Raw genomic sequence first — 22,274 nt, 5'->3', positions numbered from 1 at the left:
TAGTTCTTACATAACTGCCTGTGTGACTAACTATCTGTATTTCAGCCTGCCTGCCTAAACAAAAAACAAATAAAAAAGCCCTATCACCCTTCCTCTTGATCCAGCTCCTCCCTTCCCTGCTCAGCCCCCACCCCCACCCCCACCCCCACCCCCCCAAAACTGAATTGCTTTCCAGGGAACTTGCTTTTTGAAAGTTGCTTTTGTTTTTTTTTTCCAACCTCTGGGAACATGTTACCTGGAACAGATTGGGAGCAGTCTGTACATTGCATCGCTTCACAAATTCAAATGAAACATCTTGACAGTCACTTTCTTCCAGGTGAGGAAGCAAGGAGACCCTCAGTACTGTGAAGCACTACATAGAAGGGCTGGGATGAGCACCCGGTGTCTTAAGATTGCAGAGCTCTGTGACCCTAACATGATAATAGCATCTTCTCTGAGGATGTGGCTTCCTTTTTTTCATGCTTTGTGTTTTCAGCATTATTTAAAAGTCAGATATACTTGCTGTTCTGTGTCTATGTGTGAAACTATTTGAAGCAAGCATTAGCAGACATAGCAGGTGGGCACAGTAGCTCAAGGTTCTTGGCTTGCTGCTAGGCTTTCTGTTTTATTTGGCTTTGAGAGGACCAAGCTAGCCTTGAGCTTGAGATAATTTGTTCTTTAGGTATAGCCCAGAGCTCTGTGCATACTCAGCAAGTGTTCCACAGTGAGCTAACTCCTGGGCCTGCATCCTTCATCCTCCTGCAGGGGCATTCTTGATGTGCAAAAGGAAAAAACAAGCTAACTCGCTCTGTAGACCAGGCTGGTCTTGAACTCAGAGATCTGTCTGCCTTGGCCTCCCAAGTGCTGAGATTAAAGGGGTGTTCCCTTACCCTGCTTGTAGCCCTTCCTTGGCCCGTGTGTGATTGGTTTTTTTGACCAGGATCTTTCTCCAGCTGTCTGTAGTTTGGTGCTTCATTGTCTTGTCTGGTCCTTATTCTCAAGATACTGCCTTATCACATGAATTTACGTCTCTCTACCCCCTCTCCCTTACAGCCTTTTCCCTCTGTCTCTGGGGCAGGTTCCTTCTGCTTTATGTTGTGTTTTGATAAGCCAGGCTGTTCTCTGTCCTTGATAGAACTCCATTGAAGTTGCTTCAAATACTTGTCATTTGTTCTAGTCCTTTAATTAGTGTGACAGCAGACTCAGTCATCTAGAGTAAGCTGGTTACTTAAAGAGGGTGCTTTTCCTAAGGTGTCCTCAAAAAGTGAAGAAGCTAAGTACTTGCCCTGTTAGTTATCTGGTACAGATACTGGGTAGTTGTCCACTAGTTAGAGCTGTAGAATGGTAGAAGATCAGTTTTTGATTCCTGAGAGCCCTGGATTTGTTGGGGCGGAGTAATGGAGTACTATTGAAGATGCACGTGGGAGATTTAAATTATGCTCCTGAAACTCCTATTCTGCCCTCTGCAGTCTCTACCTGCAGCGTTTGCAAACAGTCTCCACAGCTGCCTGAGTCTGGAACGTGCTTGCTATGCAAGCTGGAGAGCCTGAGCTTGGGTCAGTAGCTACACAAAAGCTGGGTGTGGTGTTGCACTCCCGGGACCCCAGCATAGGGGGAGGTGTGGGTCTGGGGAGACAAGATAGATCTCAGGGACTGGCTGGCCAGCAAGTGAAACAGTGAGCTGTGGATTCAGTGAGAGACTGGTTTAAAATCCAAGTTGGAGAGCAGTAGTGAAGACACCTAGTGCTAGCCTCTGGCTTACACGCCTCCTCACCCGGGGTCAGTAACAAGAACAGAAGGTTGTTCACAGGTACAGTTACTTCATAATCGACATTGTAGATGAACTACTGTTTGTTAATTGTTGTCTTTGAACTGGATTTCTTTTATCACTCCTGTGGAGAGAGTTGTTAATGGTGGATTTTCTGTTTTATTAATTGAAAAGTTTTTTATTTCATATGTTTGGATATCTTGCCTGTATGTCAGGCAGCACTCCTGTGCCTGATTCCTCAAGGGGCCTGAAGACAGTATCTGATTCACAGGAATTGGAGTTACAGATAGCTGTGAACCACCATGTGAGTGCTGGGATTCAAACTCAGGTCCTTTGGAAGAGCAGTCATTGCCCTTAATTACAGAACCACCACTTATATTGACAGATAGAGACAATCAGTTTTCACAAAGTAGACCTTTGGGGCACTTTTTCTTTTCAGAACTTTTAAAGGAACTTTCAGCCATAATTGAGGGAAATGATTGCCTTCTAAACGGGAGTTCCGTGGGTCAGCCAGGTCTTCTGCTTCCCATTACTATCTTCTGGAGGCTGAGTTAATCATTTGACCATGAAGTATGAAGTCTGTCTCTCTGCACCTGTCCTGCCAAATGGACATCTTTGTGGCTTGCAGATCTGTGAACACATGAAGTATTCTGAAGTTGTAGAGGACCTACTAACTGCTTGTTGTCGCTGACGGATGGAACCTTTTGGTGGAGGTTTTTTTTTAAAGTCAAGTAGGGTTTTAAAACAGGCCTGGTTAGAAAGATTCCCCTTTCGTATGGTTAGCGTGAGTGTGTATGTTATGGGCAGCTGGCATGAATAGTTAATTGGTTACTTCACCTGCTCAAACAGTGCTGGTTAGAAGCTGAGCAGCGAGGTGGCTTGTCCATCTCTCATTGCTGCTGTAGAGAACACTGAGTTCTGTCTTTGGGATTCTTGGGAAGTAGAAGTTGGCAGGCAGGCAGGCGGCCTCTGGATGCATGGCGCTGAGTCGTGGACTGTAGAAAGGCCTGTAAAGGGAGTCAAGTTTTTAAGTATCTAAATTAAAAATTAAAAAGGAAGGGCCATCAGCAAAAGAGGATAATATGAAAATATTACATGCCATACTCAGTGATTTCAGTGACTTTAGTATATGATTAGTGGCTTTTTCTATCATTTTGTAGTTTGGGGCTGCTGAACCCGTGGTGGGTCTCTACAGGGTAGACAACTTATCTACCATTGAGTGACAGCTCAGCTCCACCTTTGTGAACAGACAATAATTTTGTTGTTATTCTTCTGTGACACAGGGTCCTGTGTTGTCCTGGATGTTCTGGAACTCACTCTGTAGACCAGCTCCCAAACTCATATAGATCCTCCTGCATCTGCCTCCCAAGGCTTGTGCTACAATGCCTGAACAACAGTTATTTTATAGATCTAGTTGTACAAAAAGAATTTTCCCACTCCCACAGAATACAAAGAATTTATTCAGAAGTAAAAGATCAAGGTAGATATAGAACAGGGTATCAGTGGATACAGGCAGAATTGCCTACAAGTCTTGAAGTCTTGGTTTGTTTGAGGCATTTATTTGTGTGCATACGCGCGCGCGCGCGTGTGTGTTTGTTTTGTCACCAGGTTTTTCTGTAACAGAACCCTGGCTGTCTTTGGCTCCCTTCGTGGACTAGGCTGGCCTTGAACTCACAGATACTCACTTCCTTTGCCTCCTGAATGCTAAAGTAACAGTTCTATACATTAATCATCTCAAAAAGGAGTTAATAAAATAATTTCATTTGTAAAAGTATGGAAAATAATTAAATTTAACCAGGTTAGATGAAACAAAATCACAAAGTATTGATGAAAGATAGTGAAGTGCAGAGAGATGGCTAAATGACCAACAGTGGCAGCTCTACAAGTGTCTCAGTTACTTAGTCACTGTTGTACTGTGAAGAGACACCATGACCATGACAACTCTTACAGAGAAGACTGTAATTGGGACTGGCTTACGGTTTCATTATCATCGTGGCAGGGAGCATGGTAGACATGGTGCTGAAGAGGTAGTTGAGGGTTACGTGCTGAACCACAGGCTGACAGATCCACTGGGGTCTGGCCTGGACTTTTGAAACTGCAAAGCCCACCCCCAATGACAATTCATTACTTAGGCCACACCTCCTAAGGCTTTTAATCCTATCAAGGACTTCCACTCCCTGGTGACTGTACGAGCCTATGGAGGCCATTTTCTTTAAACCACCATAAGTGTGATGACCCAAGTCAATCTTTAGGTCCTACTTAGAAGGCCAGATGCAGCAGTGTGCACCTTAATCCCATCTCTTGTGTGTATGTTTAGCACGCATGTACCTGGTGCTTGAGGAAGTCTGAAGAGGGAAGAAGTGTTTGTTGTAGTTTGTAGTTTGAAAATGGACAGCCTATCATAGTGGGAAAAGCATGGCCCTGGGAGTATGAAGTGGTGACTGCTTGTATCCCTGATGTCAGGAAACAGACATACATACTCGTGGTCAGCTTATCTTCTGCTTTTCAGACCCTGACTCCAGCCCCAGTTTGCTCTCATTTAAGGTGGGTCGTCCCTGTTCAGTTAAAAGGCAGCGAACACTAGCCAAAGCACTAGCCTGCCTTGGTGATAAGCCCCTGTAGTTCCAGCACTGGAGGAGGCAGATTTAGGCAGATCTCTGAATTTGAGGCCAGCCTGATCTACATAGAAAGTTCCAGGACAGCTAGGAATATGAGCCTTTATTTAAAAATTCTTCATCACTTGTCCATTCCCGTGCTTGCTTTAACAGAACATCCTCTCTTGTGTGTCTGCTTCAGTGAAATATTCTTTCAGGAGTCTGCCTTAGACTTTCATACATGTGTCCACTTTAACAAAGTGTTCTTCATGTTTGCCCTAGCAAAACAACATTCAACCGACTTTCCAAAGAATCCTCAAGTTTCCACTTCAATATCCTTAATTTTTTTGCTTTTGTTTTTATCAAGACAGGGTTTCTCAGTATAGTCCTGGCTGTCCTGGAACTTACTCTGTAGACCAGGCTGGCCTTCTGCCTGTCTCTGCCTTCCGAGTGTTGGGATTAAAGGTGTGTGCTACCACCAGGCAGTGGTGTTGCATGCCTGTAATCCCAGCACTTGGAAGGCAGAGGCAGGTTGATTTCTGAGTTCAAGGCCAGCCTTGTTTACAGAGTGAGTTCCAGGACAGCCAGGGTTATTCAGAGAAACCCTGTCTCGAAACAAACAAACAACCCCCCCCAAAACAAAACAAAAGGTGTGTGCTACCACAGCCTAACAGAACATTCCCAGTTTTAATTATTTGCCTTTTCTGGGTATTGCAGCATATACCTGTAACGTCAGCTAATTTAGCTAGCAAAGGCAGGAGGTCAAGAGTTTACGGCCAGTGTGGTGTTACAGCATAGTAAGATTCTGTTTTGAAAGTAAACAAAATTATAACCTACCCCAAATGTATGTTCTATTTCATGGATTTCTGAATGTCCAAATTATCTTGACTGCTCAGAACTAGGTTGTGGTAGAGTCACAGATCATGATTTCAAATTTCACATCAGAGCAAGCCAGGCATCACAGAAAATCACACCTGAAATCCAGCTCTGGAGGCTGAGGCAGACAGATGACAAGTTCCAGACCAAGCCCTACTTCCCTTAAACATAGTGAAACCTCCCCAAAATACAGCTGCTCCAATCACAGCAGCCAGGTACTGGCACAAGGTTAGATTTTCGTTTATAGTCTTTTTCCTTCTAAGTTTAGTATCTGTTGATAATAGCAACAACATAGTAACAAACACATACTTGACATTTTTAAAATTTTTATTATGAAACAATGTATGTGGTATAAAATTGGCTGTTTTTAATCTTGCTTATATTCTGTCTTTGAAGGCACAGTTTTGGTTTGTGTATATGTGAATTGTGTGTGTGTGTGTGTGTGTGTGTGTGTTGCCGTTGTGAGCCAGATCTCATGTTGACTGTCTTCTGTCATTGTTCACTGTACTTATTGAGAGGTTGGGTCTCAGAGCTTCTGCTGGTTCGGCTAGTCTAGGCTGCTAACTTGCTCCAGGATCTCTAGCTTGTTTGTTTGTTTGTTTACCTCTGTTTCTTGCCTGCTGGAATTACTGGCAGGCCATCATGAGTAGCTGGTGTTTACGTGAGTGCTAGTGCCAGGCAGAAAATGGCAAGTGGATATCTTTGGGTTCCTGACAGAGAAGTAGAGAAGATAACAGGGTTGCTACCTGCCCAGCTCTAATGCCTTCAGGCTTATTATAAAGGTTATATGTCTAAGGTTGGGTAGAAATCCCCAAATTATATTTACCACAACATTTTGGCACCCCACATTGTAAATGGAACTAGTCGGTCTATCTAACCTGTAAAGACACAATCTAGGCATTTTATTTACAAGCTGTAAGCCTAAAAGGAGCAGGGTTGGAGCTATTCTGACTTATTTCCCAGCCACACATCCCTTGTCACTTGCTGTTTTTCCTGGCCATGTGCTCATGGTCCATCTCTTCTCATGGTGGGCTCTTTTACCTCCGTGTCCTTTCTTCTTCTCCTTTCTCTCCCTGTAGCTTCCTTGCTCCTCCATCCTTAAGTCCCACCTTTCTCCCTCTTGTCCAATAACACTACACAAAAAAGAAAAGATCTTGAGTGTCACAGCCCCCATCTTACTTGAAACCACAAATGGGTGCTTGATTAGGTTTCGTGTCTATCTAGGTATGACCGCATGTGTCAACTTGATTAGACCTTGGATGCCCACATCCTTACCTCAGAATTGTTTTGACTGTCTCTGAGGGTACGTACTCGGGAGGCATTTGAATGGGACACTTGAAGTCAGATAGGCCTGTGTTGAACAGAAGGCAGAAGGTGAAAATATGCTCTGTGCATGTGTTTTCATATACACATTCTGGCTATAAGGTCCTGTGGCTTTTATCCTTCATAATTCTTGGACTGCAGCTTTAGTCAGCTAGTAGAGTCAAGAGTCCCCACACTCCGGTGTCGGTGTCGTAGTGACAACATTCTGATGTTAAGTGGGTTTCTCCTGTTTCTTTTGTTTGTTGTAAAGTAGGGTCCTGTGATAGAGCAGTAAATGCTCTTAACTGCTGAATCATCTCTCCAGCTCCCTCAGCTTTTGATATTTTTTTTTAAGATTTATTCAGTTTATGTATATGAGCATACTGTAGCTGTCTTCAGACACACCAGAAGGGGAAAATCAGATCCCATTACAAATGGTTGTGAGCCACCATGTGGTTGCTGGGAATTAAACTCAGGACTTCTGGAAGAGCAATCAGTGCTTTTAACCACTGAGCTATCTCTCCAGCCCTGAGATAAGACACGTTTTAAACTGAATTCATGTCACAGGTGCACACAAGGTTCCTTCATTAACCTTCATGGCCTTTTCCACTAGACATCCAGAAGAGTGGACAGTGGGGAAGAGAATAAAGAACAAGCCAGTCATGACAGTAGGTTAAGAGGACTGTGCACATACATGTTGTCTCATGGTGGCCAGCCCTGCAGTGACGAGGGACTTTTCACCCCCATTCACATCCCTGGCCTTTCTCATTCTTTCTGCTCAAGTGAAAGAGTGAGGAGCCAGTTTAAGAAAAACTCATTTCTCAGTTTTCTTCTTGGTTAAAAAAAAACATCCAATTTGAAATGGTTGTTTTTTATTGTTGTTTGCAGGGTGGGATTGGGTTGGTTTTGTTTGTACAGACCTTTCTATTCTGAAAGTGGGAAGGCTTTCTCACCCCCCAAGCATGTGCACTATGCTTCTGCTATTGCTGCTGTCTGGGTTTTGTACAGATAATGCAAGTGATTTTGTTGTTGTTGTTTTGTTTGTTTTTGTTTTTTCGAGACAGGGTTCCTCTGTGTAGCCCTGGCTGTCTTGGAACTCACTCTGTAGACCACCAGGCTGGCCTCGAACTCAGAAATCTGCCTGCTTCTGCCTCCCAAGTGCACCACCACCACCCGGCAATGCAAGTGATTTTTAAAGTCGTTTGTTTATTTATTTGTGTTGTGTGTGAATTTTTCCTCGGTTTTGGGACTTTTGCGGTCCTGCTTGGGGTTAATAATAAAGAAGTAGAGACATCTGTATAGTAGAAAGCTCTGGACCTGTTTGTTAGGCAGTCTCTCAGCTAGCCCATCTAATTTAACTTGATTTCCCCCTCCCACCATCTCTCTCCACGTGGCTCTTCTCCCTGCTCTACCTCCCTGCTCTGCTCCTGTTCTCTTTCTCTTTCTGCCCCAGCTTTAGGCTCAGCACTTTATAGCTCAAATGCCACACTTCTTTCTCCTACAGAAAAGCTATTAGCATAGTGGGAGAGATTCCTCCCCCAGGGCAGCTTGCCTTTTTTTTTTTTTTTTTTTTTGATTGGGGGGCGGAGGTGAGGAATTACTGGCACAGCAATTAGCAATTGAGAATACTGGCACATACCTTCAATATCCAGTTGATACAACGTGTGTGGGGTGACTTATCCCAACATACATTCCTCAGTGTATGTATATATTCTGTGTGGGTGCCTAGTTCTGCAAAGGCTAGAACAGGACATCAGAACTCCTGGATTTGGAATTACAGGTGGTGGTTGTAAGCTACCATGTGTGTGCTGGGAGTCAAACCCAGGTCTTCTGCAAGAACATGTGTGTTAAACCACTCCCCAGCCCCCAAGTTAAAAATTTTTTTGAGAGCTAACAACTTATTAAGAAAAGAGAAAGAAAGCTCTGTTGCTGTTTTCTTATTTGTTATTAATGTGTAACTATTCAGAGAAATGCCTGCAGTCTGTGGCACACGCCTGTAATCCTCAGCATTGGGAGATAGAAGCAGGACGGGTGAGTTGTTGGAAATTCAAGGCCAGCTTGGGGTATTTAGGGGTGCCTGTTTCAAACAAATCAAGGAAGGGTACCAATACTAAGCCAAACATGGTAGACACAAAGGTGGTCCCCTAGAGCCTGTGGAGGGCTACCCCGGATTTAGGAAGTAGCTGCTGGGCTTGCCAGCCAGAAAGCAGTACTTTAAAGGTGACATACCATGTTTGTTTATAGTTCATGGGAGTTCACAAACACACCACCATACATCTTCTATAGGTTTAGAAATTTTGTGTTAGGCCAGGAAGGCCAAATTGCTTAGCCTCTGCTTACACAGACTAACAAATTTCAGAGCTTGGCCCTGGCTACTGAGATCGTAAGTTCTTGGTGAGTTTGTTCTACCAGAAGCCTTCTGGACATCCTTGTGGACCTAAGTCTTGTTACACTTGCTAATGTTCTTTAGGGTTTGGAGATGTTTTTAGGTACTGGGGTTAGACTCAGAGCCTCACAGATAGTAGACACATTCCCACTTTGATATTTAAAACTGACATCCTTGGAAATTTTTTCTGCTTTGAAGCTCTGCTGAGGGTATTCGTCGTATCATGTGACCTTCAGGCCTTCTGACAAATGGTCATACTTGCTGTGTAGTGTTTTCTTGTTTGTTTATTTTATTTTTTCAAGACAGTCTGTCTTAGAGCCTTGGCTGTCCTTGAACTTCTTCTGTAGACCAGGCTCTCAAGTGCTGGCTTAAAGTGATTAAAGATGTGCACCACCCCTGCCCATCTTATTTTACTTTTACATGCCTGCAATATATATGCATCATGTGTATGACTGGTGCCTGTGGAGACTGGAATTGGATCCCCTGCAATTGGAGTTACAGAAGTTTGTGGCCCACCATGTGGGTGCTGGGAATTGAACCTGCATCCTCAACTCCTCACTTCTGAAACCTCTGGGTCATGGGAGAGGAGCTAGGTTTCTACAAGCTTGATGGTATGATGGTAGGCTTTGCATCATCCTTTGCTACATTCATATTTTTTGAGCCTTTTTTTTGGGGGGGGGGTCCTTTATTTTGAGACAGGTTTGCTCATCTATCCCAGATTGTGTTCAGATTTGCTCTGTAGCTGAGGCTGGCTTTGAACTCTTGATCCTTCTGACTCCACCTGCCTAGAGGATATGTGTTGCCACACTTAGCCCTGATTTTGGAACTTTAAACTTCCAAGAGTATAGATTACTGTTTACCTGACTGCTTTTACTTTCCTTTGGGATGCCGTTGAGTAAGTGAACAAGAATTTGTTTTGTATAAGAAATATAACTACATGAAACCACCTTAGTTTTTTAAGCTTATGGTGTGAATTTTTTTTTTATGTAAATACATTGTGGGATAGCCACATCAGGCTATTTAATGTACTCTTTTTCTGTGGTGAGAACACTTTAAAATGTACTCTGTTTCCAGCGTACAGTATATTATTACTAACTAGTCACCATAATATATGGCCATTCCCTTTCTCCATGCCTGGCCACTGGTGACTGCCATCTGCCATCCAGGTGGCAGAAGTCATCCTTCTTTGGGTTAGAGATCAAGCTGAAATTATCTTCCTGTATCTGGCTTATTTTATGTAACAGTATTCTCTGATATAGTTACCTTTCTTAAGAGTACAGATTTTTTTCTTTTTTTTTCGAGACAGGGTTTCTCTGTATAGCCCAGGCTGGCCTCGGACTCAGGACTCAGAAATCCCCCTGCCTCTGCCTCCCAAGCGCTGGGATTAAAGGCGTGCGCCGCCCCCACCACCCAGCTAATGATTAATTTCTTAAGGATTAATAGTATTCTGTTGCAAATGTAAACCACATCTGTATTTTTTTTAACCTGTTGAAGTACACTTGGTTTAATTTCTACATCTTGCTCAGTCCCACAAGGCTAGTAGTAGATTCCAACAGATGTGCTTGCAAGTAAATGCAAGCAGACAAAGAAGAGCAAACCGTCCTTCTTCCCTGTCTTTAGGTAGGTCTCCCGCAGAAGGTGTGGCTCAGATTAAAGGTGTGTACCACAGACCCTGGATCTGGGACTTGTTTTGTCCCAGGCTGACTTTGAACTCAGAGATCTCCTTGCCTGGGAGTTTCCTGGGACTCATAGGGACTAAGTCTCAAGATCTCCATGCCAAGATTTCCAAGATCCAAAATCCTATTGTACTGGAATGACAGGATATACAATTATGCTTGACATGCTCATACTATTTCCATGTTTACCATGTGTGCCCAGTGATGGGGTTTATGCATCACCATCTAGTTCTTTTTATTTTGATGAGGGGGAAGAGGGAGGAGGACGCCATCGCAAATGATCCTCTAACAGATCCCCACCAGCAGTGTGCAGAGACATCCTTTCTGTGCATACCATTTACTTTGATCTTTTGATAACAGCCATTCCTGCATGTGAGATGATTCATTGTAGCTTTTCTTGGACAGACTCTGGATATTAGCATAGTGAGCATTTCTCACCAGCCACTGCTCTCTGCTAGCTATTTTGTGTATCTTTTTAAGAATGTTCATTAATAGTATTAGTTCTATTAATGGAATTTAGTGGGGTTATTAGTGTGATAAGCATATGATAAATATGTGTTGATCAGATTCACCACCGCGCGGCTCCTTCTAGTCTTCTTATGGCTAGGTAATATACTGATATATATGTATGTATATATATAATTTCCCCTCCTTTTTTCTGGCTTAAAAAAATGACTGTGCATGCATGTGCACACTATTTGTAGTGGCTATTCCTGTTTGTCAACTTGACTGTATCTGGAATGAACTACAATCCAATTTGGAAGGCTCACCTGTGACCTAGATCTTGAGGCTGGGAGATAGAAGTTTCTGGCCTGGATCTTCACATGGAGATCTTCAGGCTTAGTGGCTAAGAATCCCAGGAAACTAAGGCAAGAAGATCAGAGTTCAAGGTCAGCCTGGGACAAAACAAATCCCTGATCCAGGCATGGTGGTACACACCTTTCATCTGGGACACACTTTCTGCTGGAGACCTACATAAAGGACATTGGAAGAAAGACTGCTCTTCTTCACTTGCTTGCATTTACTTGCAAGCACATCTGTTGGATCTATTAACCTGGTAGGACTGAGCAACTACTAGATCCTTGGACTCCCCATTCATAGCTGACCATTGCCAGGGAGTTGGACTACAAACTGTAAGTCATAACAAAGTCCCTTACCACATAAAGACTATTCACAAGTTTTGTGACTGTAGAGAAACCTAATATACTTTTGGAGGTCATCTTTTGGAGTCAGTTCTTCTAACTTCATATGGGCTTTAAGAGTTGAACATAGATCAGCAAACTTGCTCTGCAATTGCTTTTATACACCGAACTATCTCATAGGCTCCTCTTCCTCTTTTGGTCCGTGTGCATGTTTTAATTTTCGAGGCAGTCTTATGTCAAACTCACTGTGTAGCTGAGAATGACCTTAAGTTCCTGATCCTCCCAGGTGCTAGAATTAAAGATGTTCTCTGCTATGGCTGCTCTATTTTTTTGGTTTTTCGAGACAGGTTTCTCTCTGTAGCTGTGGCTGTCCTGGAACTCACTCTGTAGTCCAGGCTGTCCTCGAACTCAGAAATTCGCCTGCCTCTACCTCCCAAGTGCTGGGATTAAAGATGTGCTATCCCTCATTTTAATCCATTTATCTCTTGGTGGGTATGATTCCATGTCCTATCTTAGTGCCATAATGAACATGGGTATGCAGGTTTCCTTTGGTACACTGTGGCAGTGGTATCTTCTTTTGAGAAACTGCCAGTGCACATTGTAAAGGTGCATTGGGGCTTGAGGCTTCTAGTTATGCACTTGGTGTTGCCTAGGCTGTTACCCCTCTGGTGCTTTGGTTGAATTTCTTTATGCTCTGGTGTTACTCATAATTGTTAGGACTGTTAACAAGCTTAGTCTTGGAGTACAGACTTTCAAGCAGTGTTGGGATATCTATGGTCTACTGAGACAATGGTCACAAATATTTTGAAATGTATAGTATACTATTCTCATAAAGAATTCACATAATCAGATATTACTCGTTGTTTGGCATTGAAAAGCCAAGATTTATGCTGTGCCTTCAGGAGGGGGAGAACTGGGTTAGCTACTGGGTAAGGAAACAAGAAGTGAGTATAGGCTGAGATTTGAGGTGGCAGGCTATATATTAATCCTAGATAAATACTTCACATGTTTAGATCCACACTGTGCAACAGAACTTTCTGTGGTGGTATAGGTGTCCATATCTGCCTTTTATTGCTGGTGATTATTAATTAAGCACTTAAAATGGGGATTGTACTGCTGAAGAGAAGTATTTAATTTATTGAGTTTTCATTAAAGAATAGCTAGCTGTGGTTAGTAATGACTGAATTGCAGATTCAAGTATTGACGAGTGTTCCACAAGTTTTTCCCATTACCACTTTCCCCTCCTACTTGTGTCGCTAGACATTTTCCCACAGTGTCTTCAGGTCCTGCACTCTTCTAGCAACATTCCCCAGCACCCAGCAAAGATGTTAATTCCATAGATGCACTAGTGTATGTACTGTGCCCACTAGATCTAAGGTCACCTGGTCGTTGATTGGGATGGGTCCTTTTTGGGAATGCGTGATTAATACTAATGGCGGATGGGAGCATAGGGAAGGCTAACCAGGGTCAGCAGTTGTTGTGATTGCTAAGGCTAGTTATATTTGTAACTTGTATATTCACAATTTGATTTTTTTGTTTTGTTTTGTTTTTGAGACAGGGTTTCTCTGTGTAGCCCTGGCTGTCCTGGAACTCACTCTGTAAACCAGGCTGGCCTTGAACTCAAATCCACCTGCCTCTGCCTCTGCCTCCCAAGTGCTGGGATTAAAGGCTACAATTTGAAAGCTGAGGAAAACTTTGGTGGAGCTGAAAGACTCTGGGTATCATTCTTAGGTATGATATCTTTAGGTAACATTCTTATATTACCAATTTTGTGTTTTTGTTTGTTTGTTTGGTTGGTTGGTTGGTTGGTTTTTTGAGGTCTCATTATGTAACCCTGACTTGCTTGAAACTTAACTATGTGCTCCATACTCCTCAAACTCACTGAGTTCTGCTTGCCTCTCCCTCCTTGGTGCTGGGATTGTGCCTAGCAATCTGTTGTTCTCATAACAGGTTGCACTTGCATATAGAAGCAGGTCATTGTGTGTATACTTTTGTGGATGGCCCTGGTGTTGTTTGTGTGAACCAATCCCCTAATGAATAAAGAAGCCAATCACTAGGCGAGTGGGCAGGACTTCCGGTTGGACAGAAGAAGAGAGCAGAAGAAGAGAGCGAGGCCCGTTTAGAGCTGGGACAGCAGAGGGATAAGATGTAGCTGCTAGAGTTTCCCAGTATCATGGCAGATCCACCGGAGGACTCAGATTTTAATAAGGCTTACAAGATTAGGTGTTAGTTGTTGCACCCAGAGATTGAGTTACCATTGTTTCTGAACTAAGTTTGTGTTGTGTTTTCCTTCATGTGGTGGCTCGTCTGGGCTCAAGGGAGAGAGGTACAGCAGCGGCAAGTGTGGGTTTGCCTGAGGTGCCCCACAGTGGTCGAGGGGGATTTGAAGTACAGGGTTGGTGTGTTATTTGTGACATTTCCCTACGTTTTGTTTAGTGTCTCCTTCCCACCCCACAGTATTTTACTTGTGTTTGGTATGGTTTCTGCCTGTAGTCTAGTGCTAATTTTTGCTTTTGATATTTGTTAGTGAATATTATTAAGGAAGATTATTATGGCACTGATTGATAATTCTGTATTGAAGAGTACTGTCAATAGCATGATTCAAGAATCACATAATAGCCAGGCGGTGGTGGCGCACACCTTTAATCCCAGCACTTGGGAGGCAGAGGCAGGCGGATTTCTGAATTTGAGGACAGCCAGGGCTACACAGAGAAACCCCGTCTCCAAAAACAAACAAAAAAAACCAAAAAGAATCACAGAGTAGAGCTTCCACATGGTACATGTATACACACTCAGGCAAGACACTCATCTAGATAAAAATAAATATTAGAGTTTCCAGTATGCACAGGAGAGAGAACAGGACTAAAAATATAAGACATGGGGCTGGAGAGATGGCTCAGAGTTTGAGTTATTGATGCTTTTGCCTCTAGAGGACCCAAGTTTGGTTCCCAGCATCCACACAGTGGCTCAGAAGTGTCTTATGATTTCAGTTCTAGGAGATCCAACATCCTTCTTGACCTCTGCAGACATCTGATATCTGATACACAGTTGGTCACAGATTCATCAGACACACACACACACGCACACGCACACGCACACGCACACACACACACACACACACACGTACATACGTATGTACGGGCCTGGTAGTGCAGGAAGAGTCCTGTAGGTTGGAGGTAAGGTTGGCATTTTAGACATCTCAGAATTGTTAGACATCTCGGAAGGCAGTTTGACCTGAAGGAAAAGTACAGACAGGCCCTTGTGCCCTGGGAGCATAGAACCTGAACTTGGAGTTTGAAGCTAAATTGCCAAGGGCACTTCGCTGCACAGTCAGAGAGAGGTACAGAAACTCTGCTACTAATTCCTGAATTCTGCCCTCAAAGGTCTCCTCACAAAAGGACTTCATTATTTTTATAGCTGTGACCTGGCCAAAGCCACCCACTCATTCCCTTCCTTCCTCACCTAGCTGGTGGTAGTTTCATTCTTGCCGTCTCAGAATCAGCTGGGCACTCCAGAAAGTATAGCTGAGCCACTACCTCCTGCCTTCTCTCTCTACTGTGCTAGAGGACACTAGCTAGCATTGGTACTGTCTGACTTGGGCATTTCCAGCATTTTGCTGCCATTTCCAGTTCTGTTCAACTCAAGTCCCTTAGCTTCATGTTGTTTAAGGTAATAATAGTGTATTCCTGAGCTCTCTGCTTTAGAAACGTTATTTCATTTTATATTGTCTAGAGTGAGTTTTGGGGCTAGGAGGTGTTCTTGTGACTTGAGGTGCTTGTGGAAGTCATGGGACAGCTTGGGGTTGGGTCACTCCTGTGGGTCTCAGGCACTGATTTAAATTGCCAGATTCCACAGCAAGAACATTTACTCACTCAAATGAGCCATTTTGCCAGCCACAGTCTACTATTCTGTTCTTTCATCTCCTGTGTACAGTTCTCCTGTGTGTAAGCTTATTTTACATAAGTTGTTGACCAATACATTCAAGAAAGTAGACAGAATTGAATGTGGTCTCAGATCTCACTGCCCTGAGGGAAGGCGTGCTTGGTGTGGCAGGGTCTTCTATTCAGGACTCTGACCTTTGGGGCCCTGAAATAGTCAGCACCCCTTCTCCGGACTGTTGGTGATATTGGTCTGCCTAACTCCACAGCTAAGCCTTTGAAGATCCTAGAAACAATTGCAAAATGGAAGTGTGTGCCTTCTTCCAGCTTCTGGGCAGACTTCTTTCACTATGGTTCTTTTTCAAGGTTGTGTCTTTCAAAATGTAGATCTGCAACTCTCTAGAGGGCAGCAGGCATATCTGTGAGGGAGAGCATTTGGTGATAGACAGTGGGGACCATTATTGGTGTGGATACTTGGAATAGCAGTGGGCATGCCTTCTCCACATTGATTGGCTTCTTGGGCTCTTTCGTAATATCCTCCTGGGCAGTGCTTAGTGCCACCTTCCTTGCCCAGCCCTTCAGCAGGCATGAGGAGGGAGCCTTACTAAATGTTATTTTTATTATTACTGAATGTTATTTATTATTTTTAAAATGTCTCATTTTTAAAAAGACATTTATTTGTATATCTTATGTCTTTATGAGTCAGTCCTCTGTCTTCATGTACATCTGCATGCCAGAAGGAGACATCGGATCCCATTATAGACAGTTGTGAGCTACTATGGGTTCTGGGAATTGAACTCCAGGCCTCTGGAAGAGCAGCTCATGCTCCTAACTGCTAATCCATCTTTCCAGTCCTGATTAACTGGATTTTCTTAACCCTTGGGTTATTATTCCAAGTGACTGTTCTTCATTCCTACCCCCAAAGGACCAGTTGACATCTGTCCCCAAGTTGTCCGACATATCACGCTTTTGAGACCATGCGAGTGTTCCATGCCTACATGTCAGAAGAGGCCATGAGATCCCATTACAGATGGTTGTGAGCCACCATGTGTTTGCTGGCAAATTAAACTCAGGACCTCTGGACAAACAACCAGTGCTCTTAACTGCTGAGCCATCTCTCCAGCCCCCAAACTCTTAATTTTTTTCTTTTTAAAGAAAGGTGTTGCGTATACATCAGATACACAAAGAAGACCCTCTGTGAAACTGGTGGAACTTGGAAAGCCAAAAAATTCTAGAAATAAATTCTTAGGCATTTTGGTCTAAGGGCTTACACAGTTGGTGTATTGAGCTCGGGACTTGCTGAGAGTCTCTTCCCTCCATGGGTTGTTAGGCAACCTTCCCTCCTGCCAGCTTGGCTGCAGCTGAGGTTACCCTTTCTTCACCTGGGTTTGTTTTTGTTTTTTAAATACTGAGATGGGAATCTCAACTATGTAGCCCTGACTATCCTGGAACTCACTTTGTAGACCAGGCTTGAAAACCCAGTGCTTGATGGAATTAGCTAATGCTGCTATTGAAGTCTTTCATCTTTTCATATCTCTCTCTCTCTCTCTCTGTGTGTGTGTGTATCTGTTTAAAGGAACACACTTTGCAGCCTGGTCCTTTATTTCTGTTTTGTACAGTAGGCCATGAATCCGTATGGAGTGGGCTCCAACAGCTCAGGCTCCTTCCTGTTAGTCCTCACAAGTGTGCTTCTTCCTGTGGCGCAGGCTGGCACTCCAGCTGAACCCAGGTCCCTTCTCTTTGGCCTCCTTTTTCTTCTGACCATCCTCCTTCCCCCGCTTCAGGGAACCATCTCTGCTCTGTGAGTGTTTGATGTGCTCAGTCCACACATTGATCCTCTTGGCCAGAATCTGCCCTTAACTTGCTTGTTGCAGTGATGCCCCCGGCATGCTGGGTGACACTGTAGACTCTTCCGGTTCTGCCATGGTAACACTTATGGGGCATTTCCTTTTTGAACAGGGCACATTCCCTTGATGTCTACACTATCACCCTTCTTGTAGATTCGCATGTATGTGGCCAAAGGAACAACTCCATGTTGTTGGAAGATGGCTGCCGTGGCTGAAAGTGAAGTCTTTCATCGTAAGCTCCTCAGAATTAAAAGTTCAAAGTCGTATTTATATTTTCTCTTAACCCCTGTTTGTTCACAAACTGATCTTAGAATCAGTCTAACTTTTATCAAAATCATAAAAAGTTTTCACTTAGACATCTTTTTACATAGTGTATGCTAGGTGTTTTGCAGGGAGCCAATAAAGGCTGGTGTCACCTGTGCCTCCTGACCTGCATTGGTAAAAGCGAAATACACCCTGATGTGGGATGTTGAAGCCCACCACGAGCCCCTTGGAGACACAGTCACTTGTACTGACTGTGTCCTTCCTGGGGAGCCTGAATGCTGGAAGGGCGCTTCCCCTTTAAGGAATGAATGTGCTCTGCAGGAGTGCCAAGAGTCCCTGTGCCCAAGCACATGCCGAGTGACTCTTGTAGGGACGCCCACGGTTGGTGCCCACTGCTTCCTGCTTGCCACGTGGAAAAATGGGAGTCTGAAAGATCTCTCCAGCCCTGAATCCTCCTTCAGCTCCTGCTGCCTCTCAAGGGAGAGTATCCCACAGACAGAATTCAGAATCCTTTCTCTTTCCCCTCTCCCTTTCTCTTTCATTTCTTCTCTGCCTCTCCTTTTGGTGCTAAGGATCAGACCTAGGCGTTGCATGGGCTAGACATGCCCTCTGACCACAAAGCAATGCTTAGCCCTATTCACACACAACATTCTCTTTTCCATGTTTATCATAAATTAGCAACATGGGAGAATCAACAACACAGTCTGCCGTTGTGGAAATTCGATGGCTTTGGGGCAGCAACCCTGTGTAGTTTGAATTGGAAGCTGAAGAAAGTGACTCAAAGGCATCTCACTTTACTGCAGCAGAGTCAGCATGTTAGGTGCTTCCTTTCTGATACTCAAAAAGACTAAGAATCAAGCTATGACCAAGCCATATGGTGCACATATTTAATAGAGGCAGAGGCAGTGGTGGGTCTCTGTGAGTTCTAGACCAGCCTAGTCTACATAGTGAGGCTTTGTCTAACACCACCACCACCCCCAGAAAGGAAAAGAAATTTTTACAAAATGTATCCACTGACATAGTGTTATCCATTTCAAAAAGTGATACCAGCCAGGCAGTGGTGGTGCATACCTTTTAGGATTAAAGTACTTTGGGAGGCAGAGGCAGTCAGATCTCTAAATTTGAGGACAGACAGGGGCTACATGGAGAAACCCTGTTTTGAAAAACAAAGCAAAAAAGTGATACCAGTCTCTGGGGAGACGAGGGGGAGTAAAGCTCCTTACGTATATAATGTATGGTTTACAGTGTGAGAAAACTCTAGGTATGTTGCATGACTGAAGGAAACCGTCTCTGAGGGGTCAGCTTCCTTACACGGCCTGTAGCTGGCCCTAGCAAGTGTTTTCTTACCAGCATCACTGAGCTTAACAGATTGTCATAAACCACACTAGGAACAGGGGGTTGGGCAGTCAGAATATCCTGACTTTGATGATTCATCTTAGTTGCCAACTTTATTTGACTGAGAGATACTTAGGATATGTGTAAGGCTTGTCTCTGAGTGTGTCTGTGATGGCATTTCCAGAAGTAATTTTTTATTGTGTGTATATGTGTGTGCATGTCCTGGCATACATGTGGAGGTCAGAGGACAACTTTCAGAAATTGGTTCTCTCCTTCCAGGCTTTAGGACCAGGGATTGAGCTGAGGTCATGCGGTTTGAAGGCAAGTGCCTTTACCTGCTGAGCCGTCTCACTGACCCGAGACAGTTAAGTAGGGAGACACTCTTTGAATGTGGGTGGCACCATCCCATATCTTGCATGTGGGAGGTGGGGGTTGAGGAGATAGAGGGGCCGGAAGGAAGTCCAGTCCAGTCACCAGGCTGTCTTGCTCTACGCTCTCTGGGTATTGTGACGGCACCAGTTTACTCCACACTCTGTACCATGATCTCACTATGAGCCCCCACAGTCCTTGCAATTGCCTTTGAAACTGTGATCTAAAATAAATCATTTCAGGGGACTGTCTGCTTCTTGTCATAAGCAAATAGTTTTTCATTAGTTCATGAGATACCACTCTTGTTTCCACACTGTCCCTATAGCCAGAAACAATGGAAGCAGTCACTTTAGGGGCATAGGAGTCCACGTCCTTGTGAGCCTGTCGGTATGTGGCTTGCAACTTCTTCCTTAATAGTGTCTTTTGGTTTTTTGAGACAGGGTTTCTCTGTGTAGCCCTGGCTGTCCTGGAACTCACTCTGTAGACCAGGCTGGCCTCCAGCTCAGAAATCCTCCTGCCTTGCTGGGATTAAAGGTGTGCGCCACCACTGCCCAGCCTTGCAACTTCTTCCTTCGTCATCTGGACTCTGTTCTGTTCTATTCTCTGTCTGACCTGTGTTTGGGACATATACTAAAATAATAGCAACCTGTACTTGCCAGTTTATATACAGTACTCAGCTAACAAGTAGTATTTTTGAAACCCACTCATTTTCTGATAAGTCAATGACTCAATCTCGTTTTGTTAATAGATCAAGGATTGACAAGTGCTGGAAGGAAGAGTGAACCAAGGTTCAGCAGTTTACATTTGTATGGTCATGGAAGCGAAGGCTGCCTAGTTGTTAGGAACAAGGTTGTCTGACCCTAGAGTTGCACTGTGAAGTACTGTTCATCCACTAATCTTGCTTAATACTTCTTTACTTGGCACCAGGCATATAGAAAATAGAACTGTCCTCATGGAGAATGTTAGAAAGTGGAGGATATAGATAGTATATATGTAAGTGTTGTAAAGTAGCAAACAATAGTTGGGGGAGGGGTGTGTGTGTCTTAGGTTACAATTGCTGGGATGAAACATCATGACCGAAAGCACCTTGGAGGAGGGAAGGATTTATTTGGCTTACATATCCAAGTAAGAGTTCATTGAGGGAAGCCAAAGCAGGAGCTGCTGCAGAAGCTCTGGAAGATTGCTGTTTACTGGACTGCTTCTGATGGCTTGCTCAGCCTCCTTCTTAGAGAACCCAGGACCACAATCCCAGGCAGGGGTGGCACTGCACACTGCCCTCTCCCATCAATCACTAATGAAGAAAACAACCTACAGACTTGCTGACAGCCTGATCTTACAGGGATATTTTCTCAATTAAGGCTCCCTCCTCTCTGATGACTTTAGATTATATCAAGTTGACATAAAACTAGCCAGCACTGGGTGCTCCTTAAATAAAGTGGTTCCTAGGGCTGTGATGGCACACACTTTTAATCCCAGTACCCAGGAGGCAGAGGCTAACACATCTCTGAGTTAAAGACCATCCTGGTCTGCAGTGACTTCTAGGTCAGTTAGAACCACACAGAAACCCTGACTCAAAAAAACAAGCAAAACGAAAGAAAGGAGGAAGGTAGAGAGGAAAAGGAAGGAAATAGGTCCCTTTGCTGAGGAAGTAGTGCGCAATCTTAACTTGTGAGACCCATGAGTCAGTTTGGAGCGTTAATCGCAACTGCTGGTGCTAGTAATGGGCCCAGCTCTTGAGAGAGGGAGAATACCACCTCCTTTCAGCCTGTCTAGGCCTCAGGGCAGTCTGGGTGAAGGCTGGGGCTCAGCTCCTGGTGGAGTAGAGTGGCTGTGTGGAGACAACTCTGCCTTAGTGTTTCTTTAGCTAACTGTACTTTCTCCGTCCTACAGCTTCAAGGATGACCTCTAGGAAGAAAGTATTGCTGAAGGTCATCATCCTGGGGGATTCTGGGTAAGTGTCATGAATTGCCCTCAGATTGGCTTGGAGTTTCATCTTCACTGATATTGACAGCTCCACATTCTACTCTGGTTTTGTCCTCTATCCTTTATTATTGGGGATTTCTGTCTGTTTGGACTACTTGAATTGCTTAAGGAACCCTCAAACAAGTATTTTCTTGTTTGTGAAATTGCATTCCAGTGGGGTAGAGTATAGGAAGTGTCTCCTGCCCAGGACTGTCAGAAGTGACATACTGTCTGAAAGGAGTCTCAAGGCCTTTGAGGATTACAGACCTCACTGCTGCTCCCTTAAATTTTAATTGTGCTGCAGTACTGGAGATAGAACCCAAAGCATCACATTTAGACCGGTGGTCAGCCACTGAGCTATATACCCCTGGTAAGTCACACTGCCTTAGGCTGTGTGTGTGTGTGTGTGTGTGTGTGTGTGTGTATTCTTTGTGGAAAGCCATGGACAAGGGAAGCCTTAGCACTCTCTTTAGGCTGCATTACCCGCATTACCCTGACCCTACCCTTGTGTGTCTGAACACTTGGTTGGTGAGTTTTCTTGGTGAAAAAATTCCTTGGGAGGAACATTCTCTTTTTCTAAATTACATTTAATTTTTTTTATTATGTACGTGTATATGCATGTAGCTGTGAAGGTCAGAAGACAGTGTGCAAATTTTTTTCCTTCTACTGCAGGAGTCCTGGGGACTGAGTTTAGGTTATCTGGCTTGGCACTAGGCACCTTTCTTTACCTGTAGCCCTGTCTTGTTGTGTTTTGCTTGGGCTTTATATTTAAAACAAAAAATGTGGCTCATGCCTTTGATCTCACTGTGCAACCCAGTCTAGGCTCTCGATGCTGCTGCCTCTGTTTCTCAAGCACTGGACTCCAGGCATGTGGTGCTATACCTGTCTTGGAACAT

The 22,274-nt window shown here is 44.0% G+C and overlaps 1 protein-coding gene across 1 annotated transcript in view; it reads left to right on the top strand.

Moving 5' to 3' along the window:
- The window catches only part of Rab7a (RAB7A, member RAS oncogene family), a 42,836-nt gene that overhangs the window by 7,408 nt on the left and 13,154 nt on the right, over positions 1-22,274 (top strand). The window contains exon 2 of the mRNA XM_052174272.1: positions 21,307-21,367. Coding sequence (XP_052030232.1) covers positions 21,315-21,367 — 53 coding nt within the window. The 5' untranslated portion in view covers positions 21,307-21,314. The remainder of the gene's footprint in view (positions 1-21,306; positions 21,368-22,274) is intronic.

This window comes from Apodemus sylvaticus, chromosome 2 (genome assembly GCF_947179515.1).
Source record: "Apodemus sylvaticus chromosome 2, mApoSyl1.1, whole genome shotgun sequence".
Classification (NCBI taxonomy): domain Eukaryota; kingdom Metazoa; phylum Chordata; class Mammalia; order Rodentia; family Muridae; genus Apodemus; species Apodemus sylvaticus.
The sequence above is the reverse complement of the archived record's forward strand: the minus strand, read 5'-3'. Positions and strand labels throughout refer to the sequence as shown.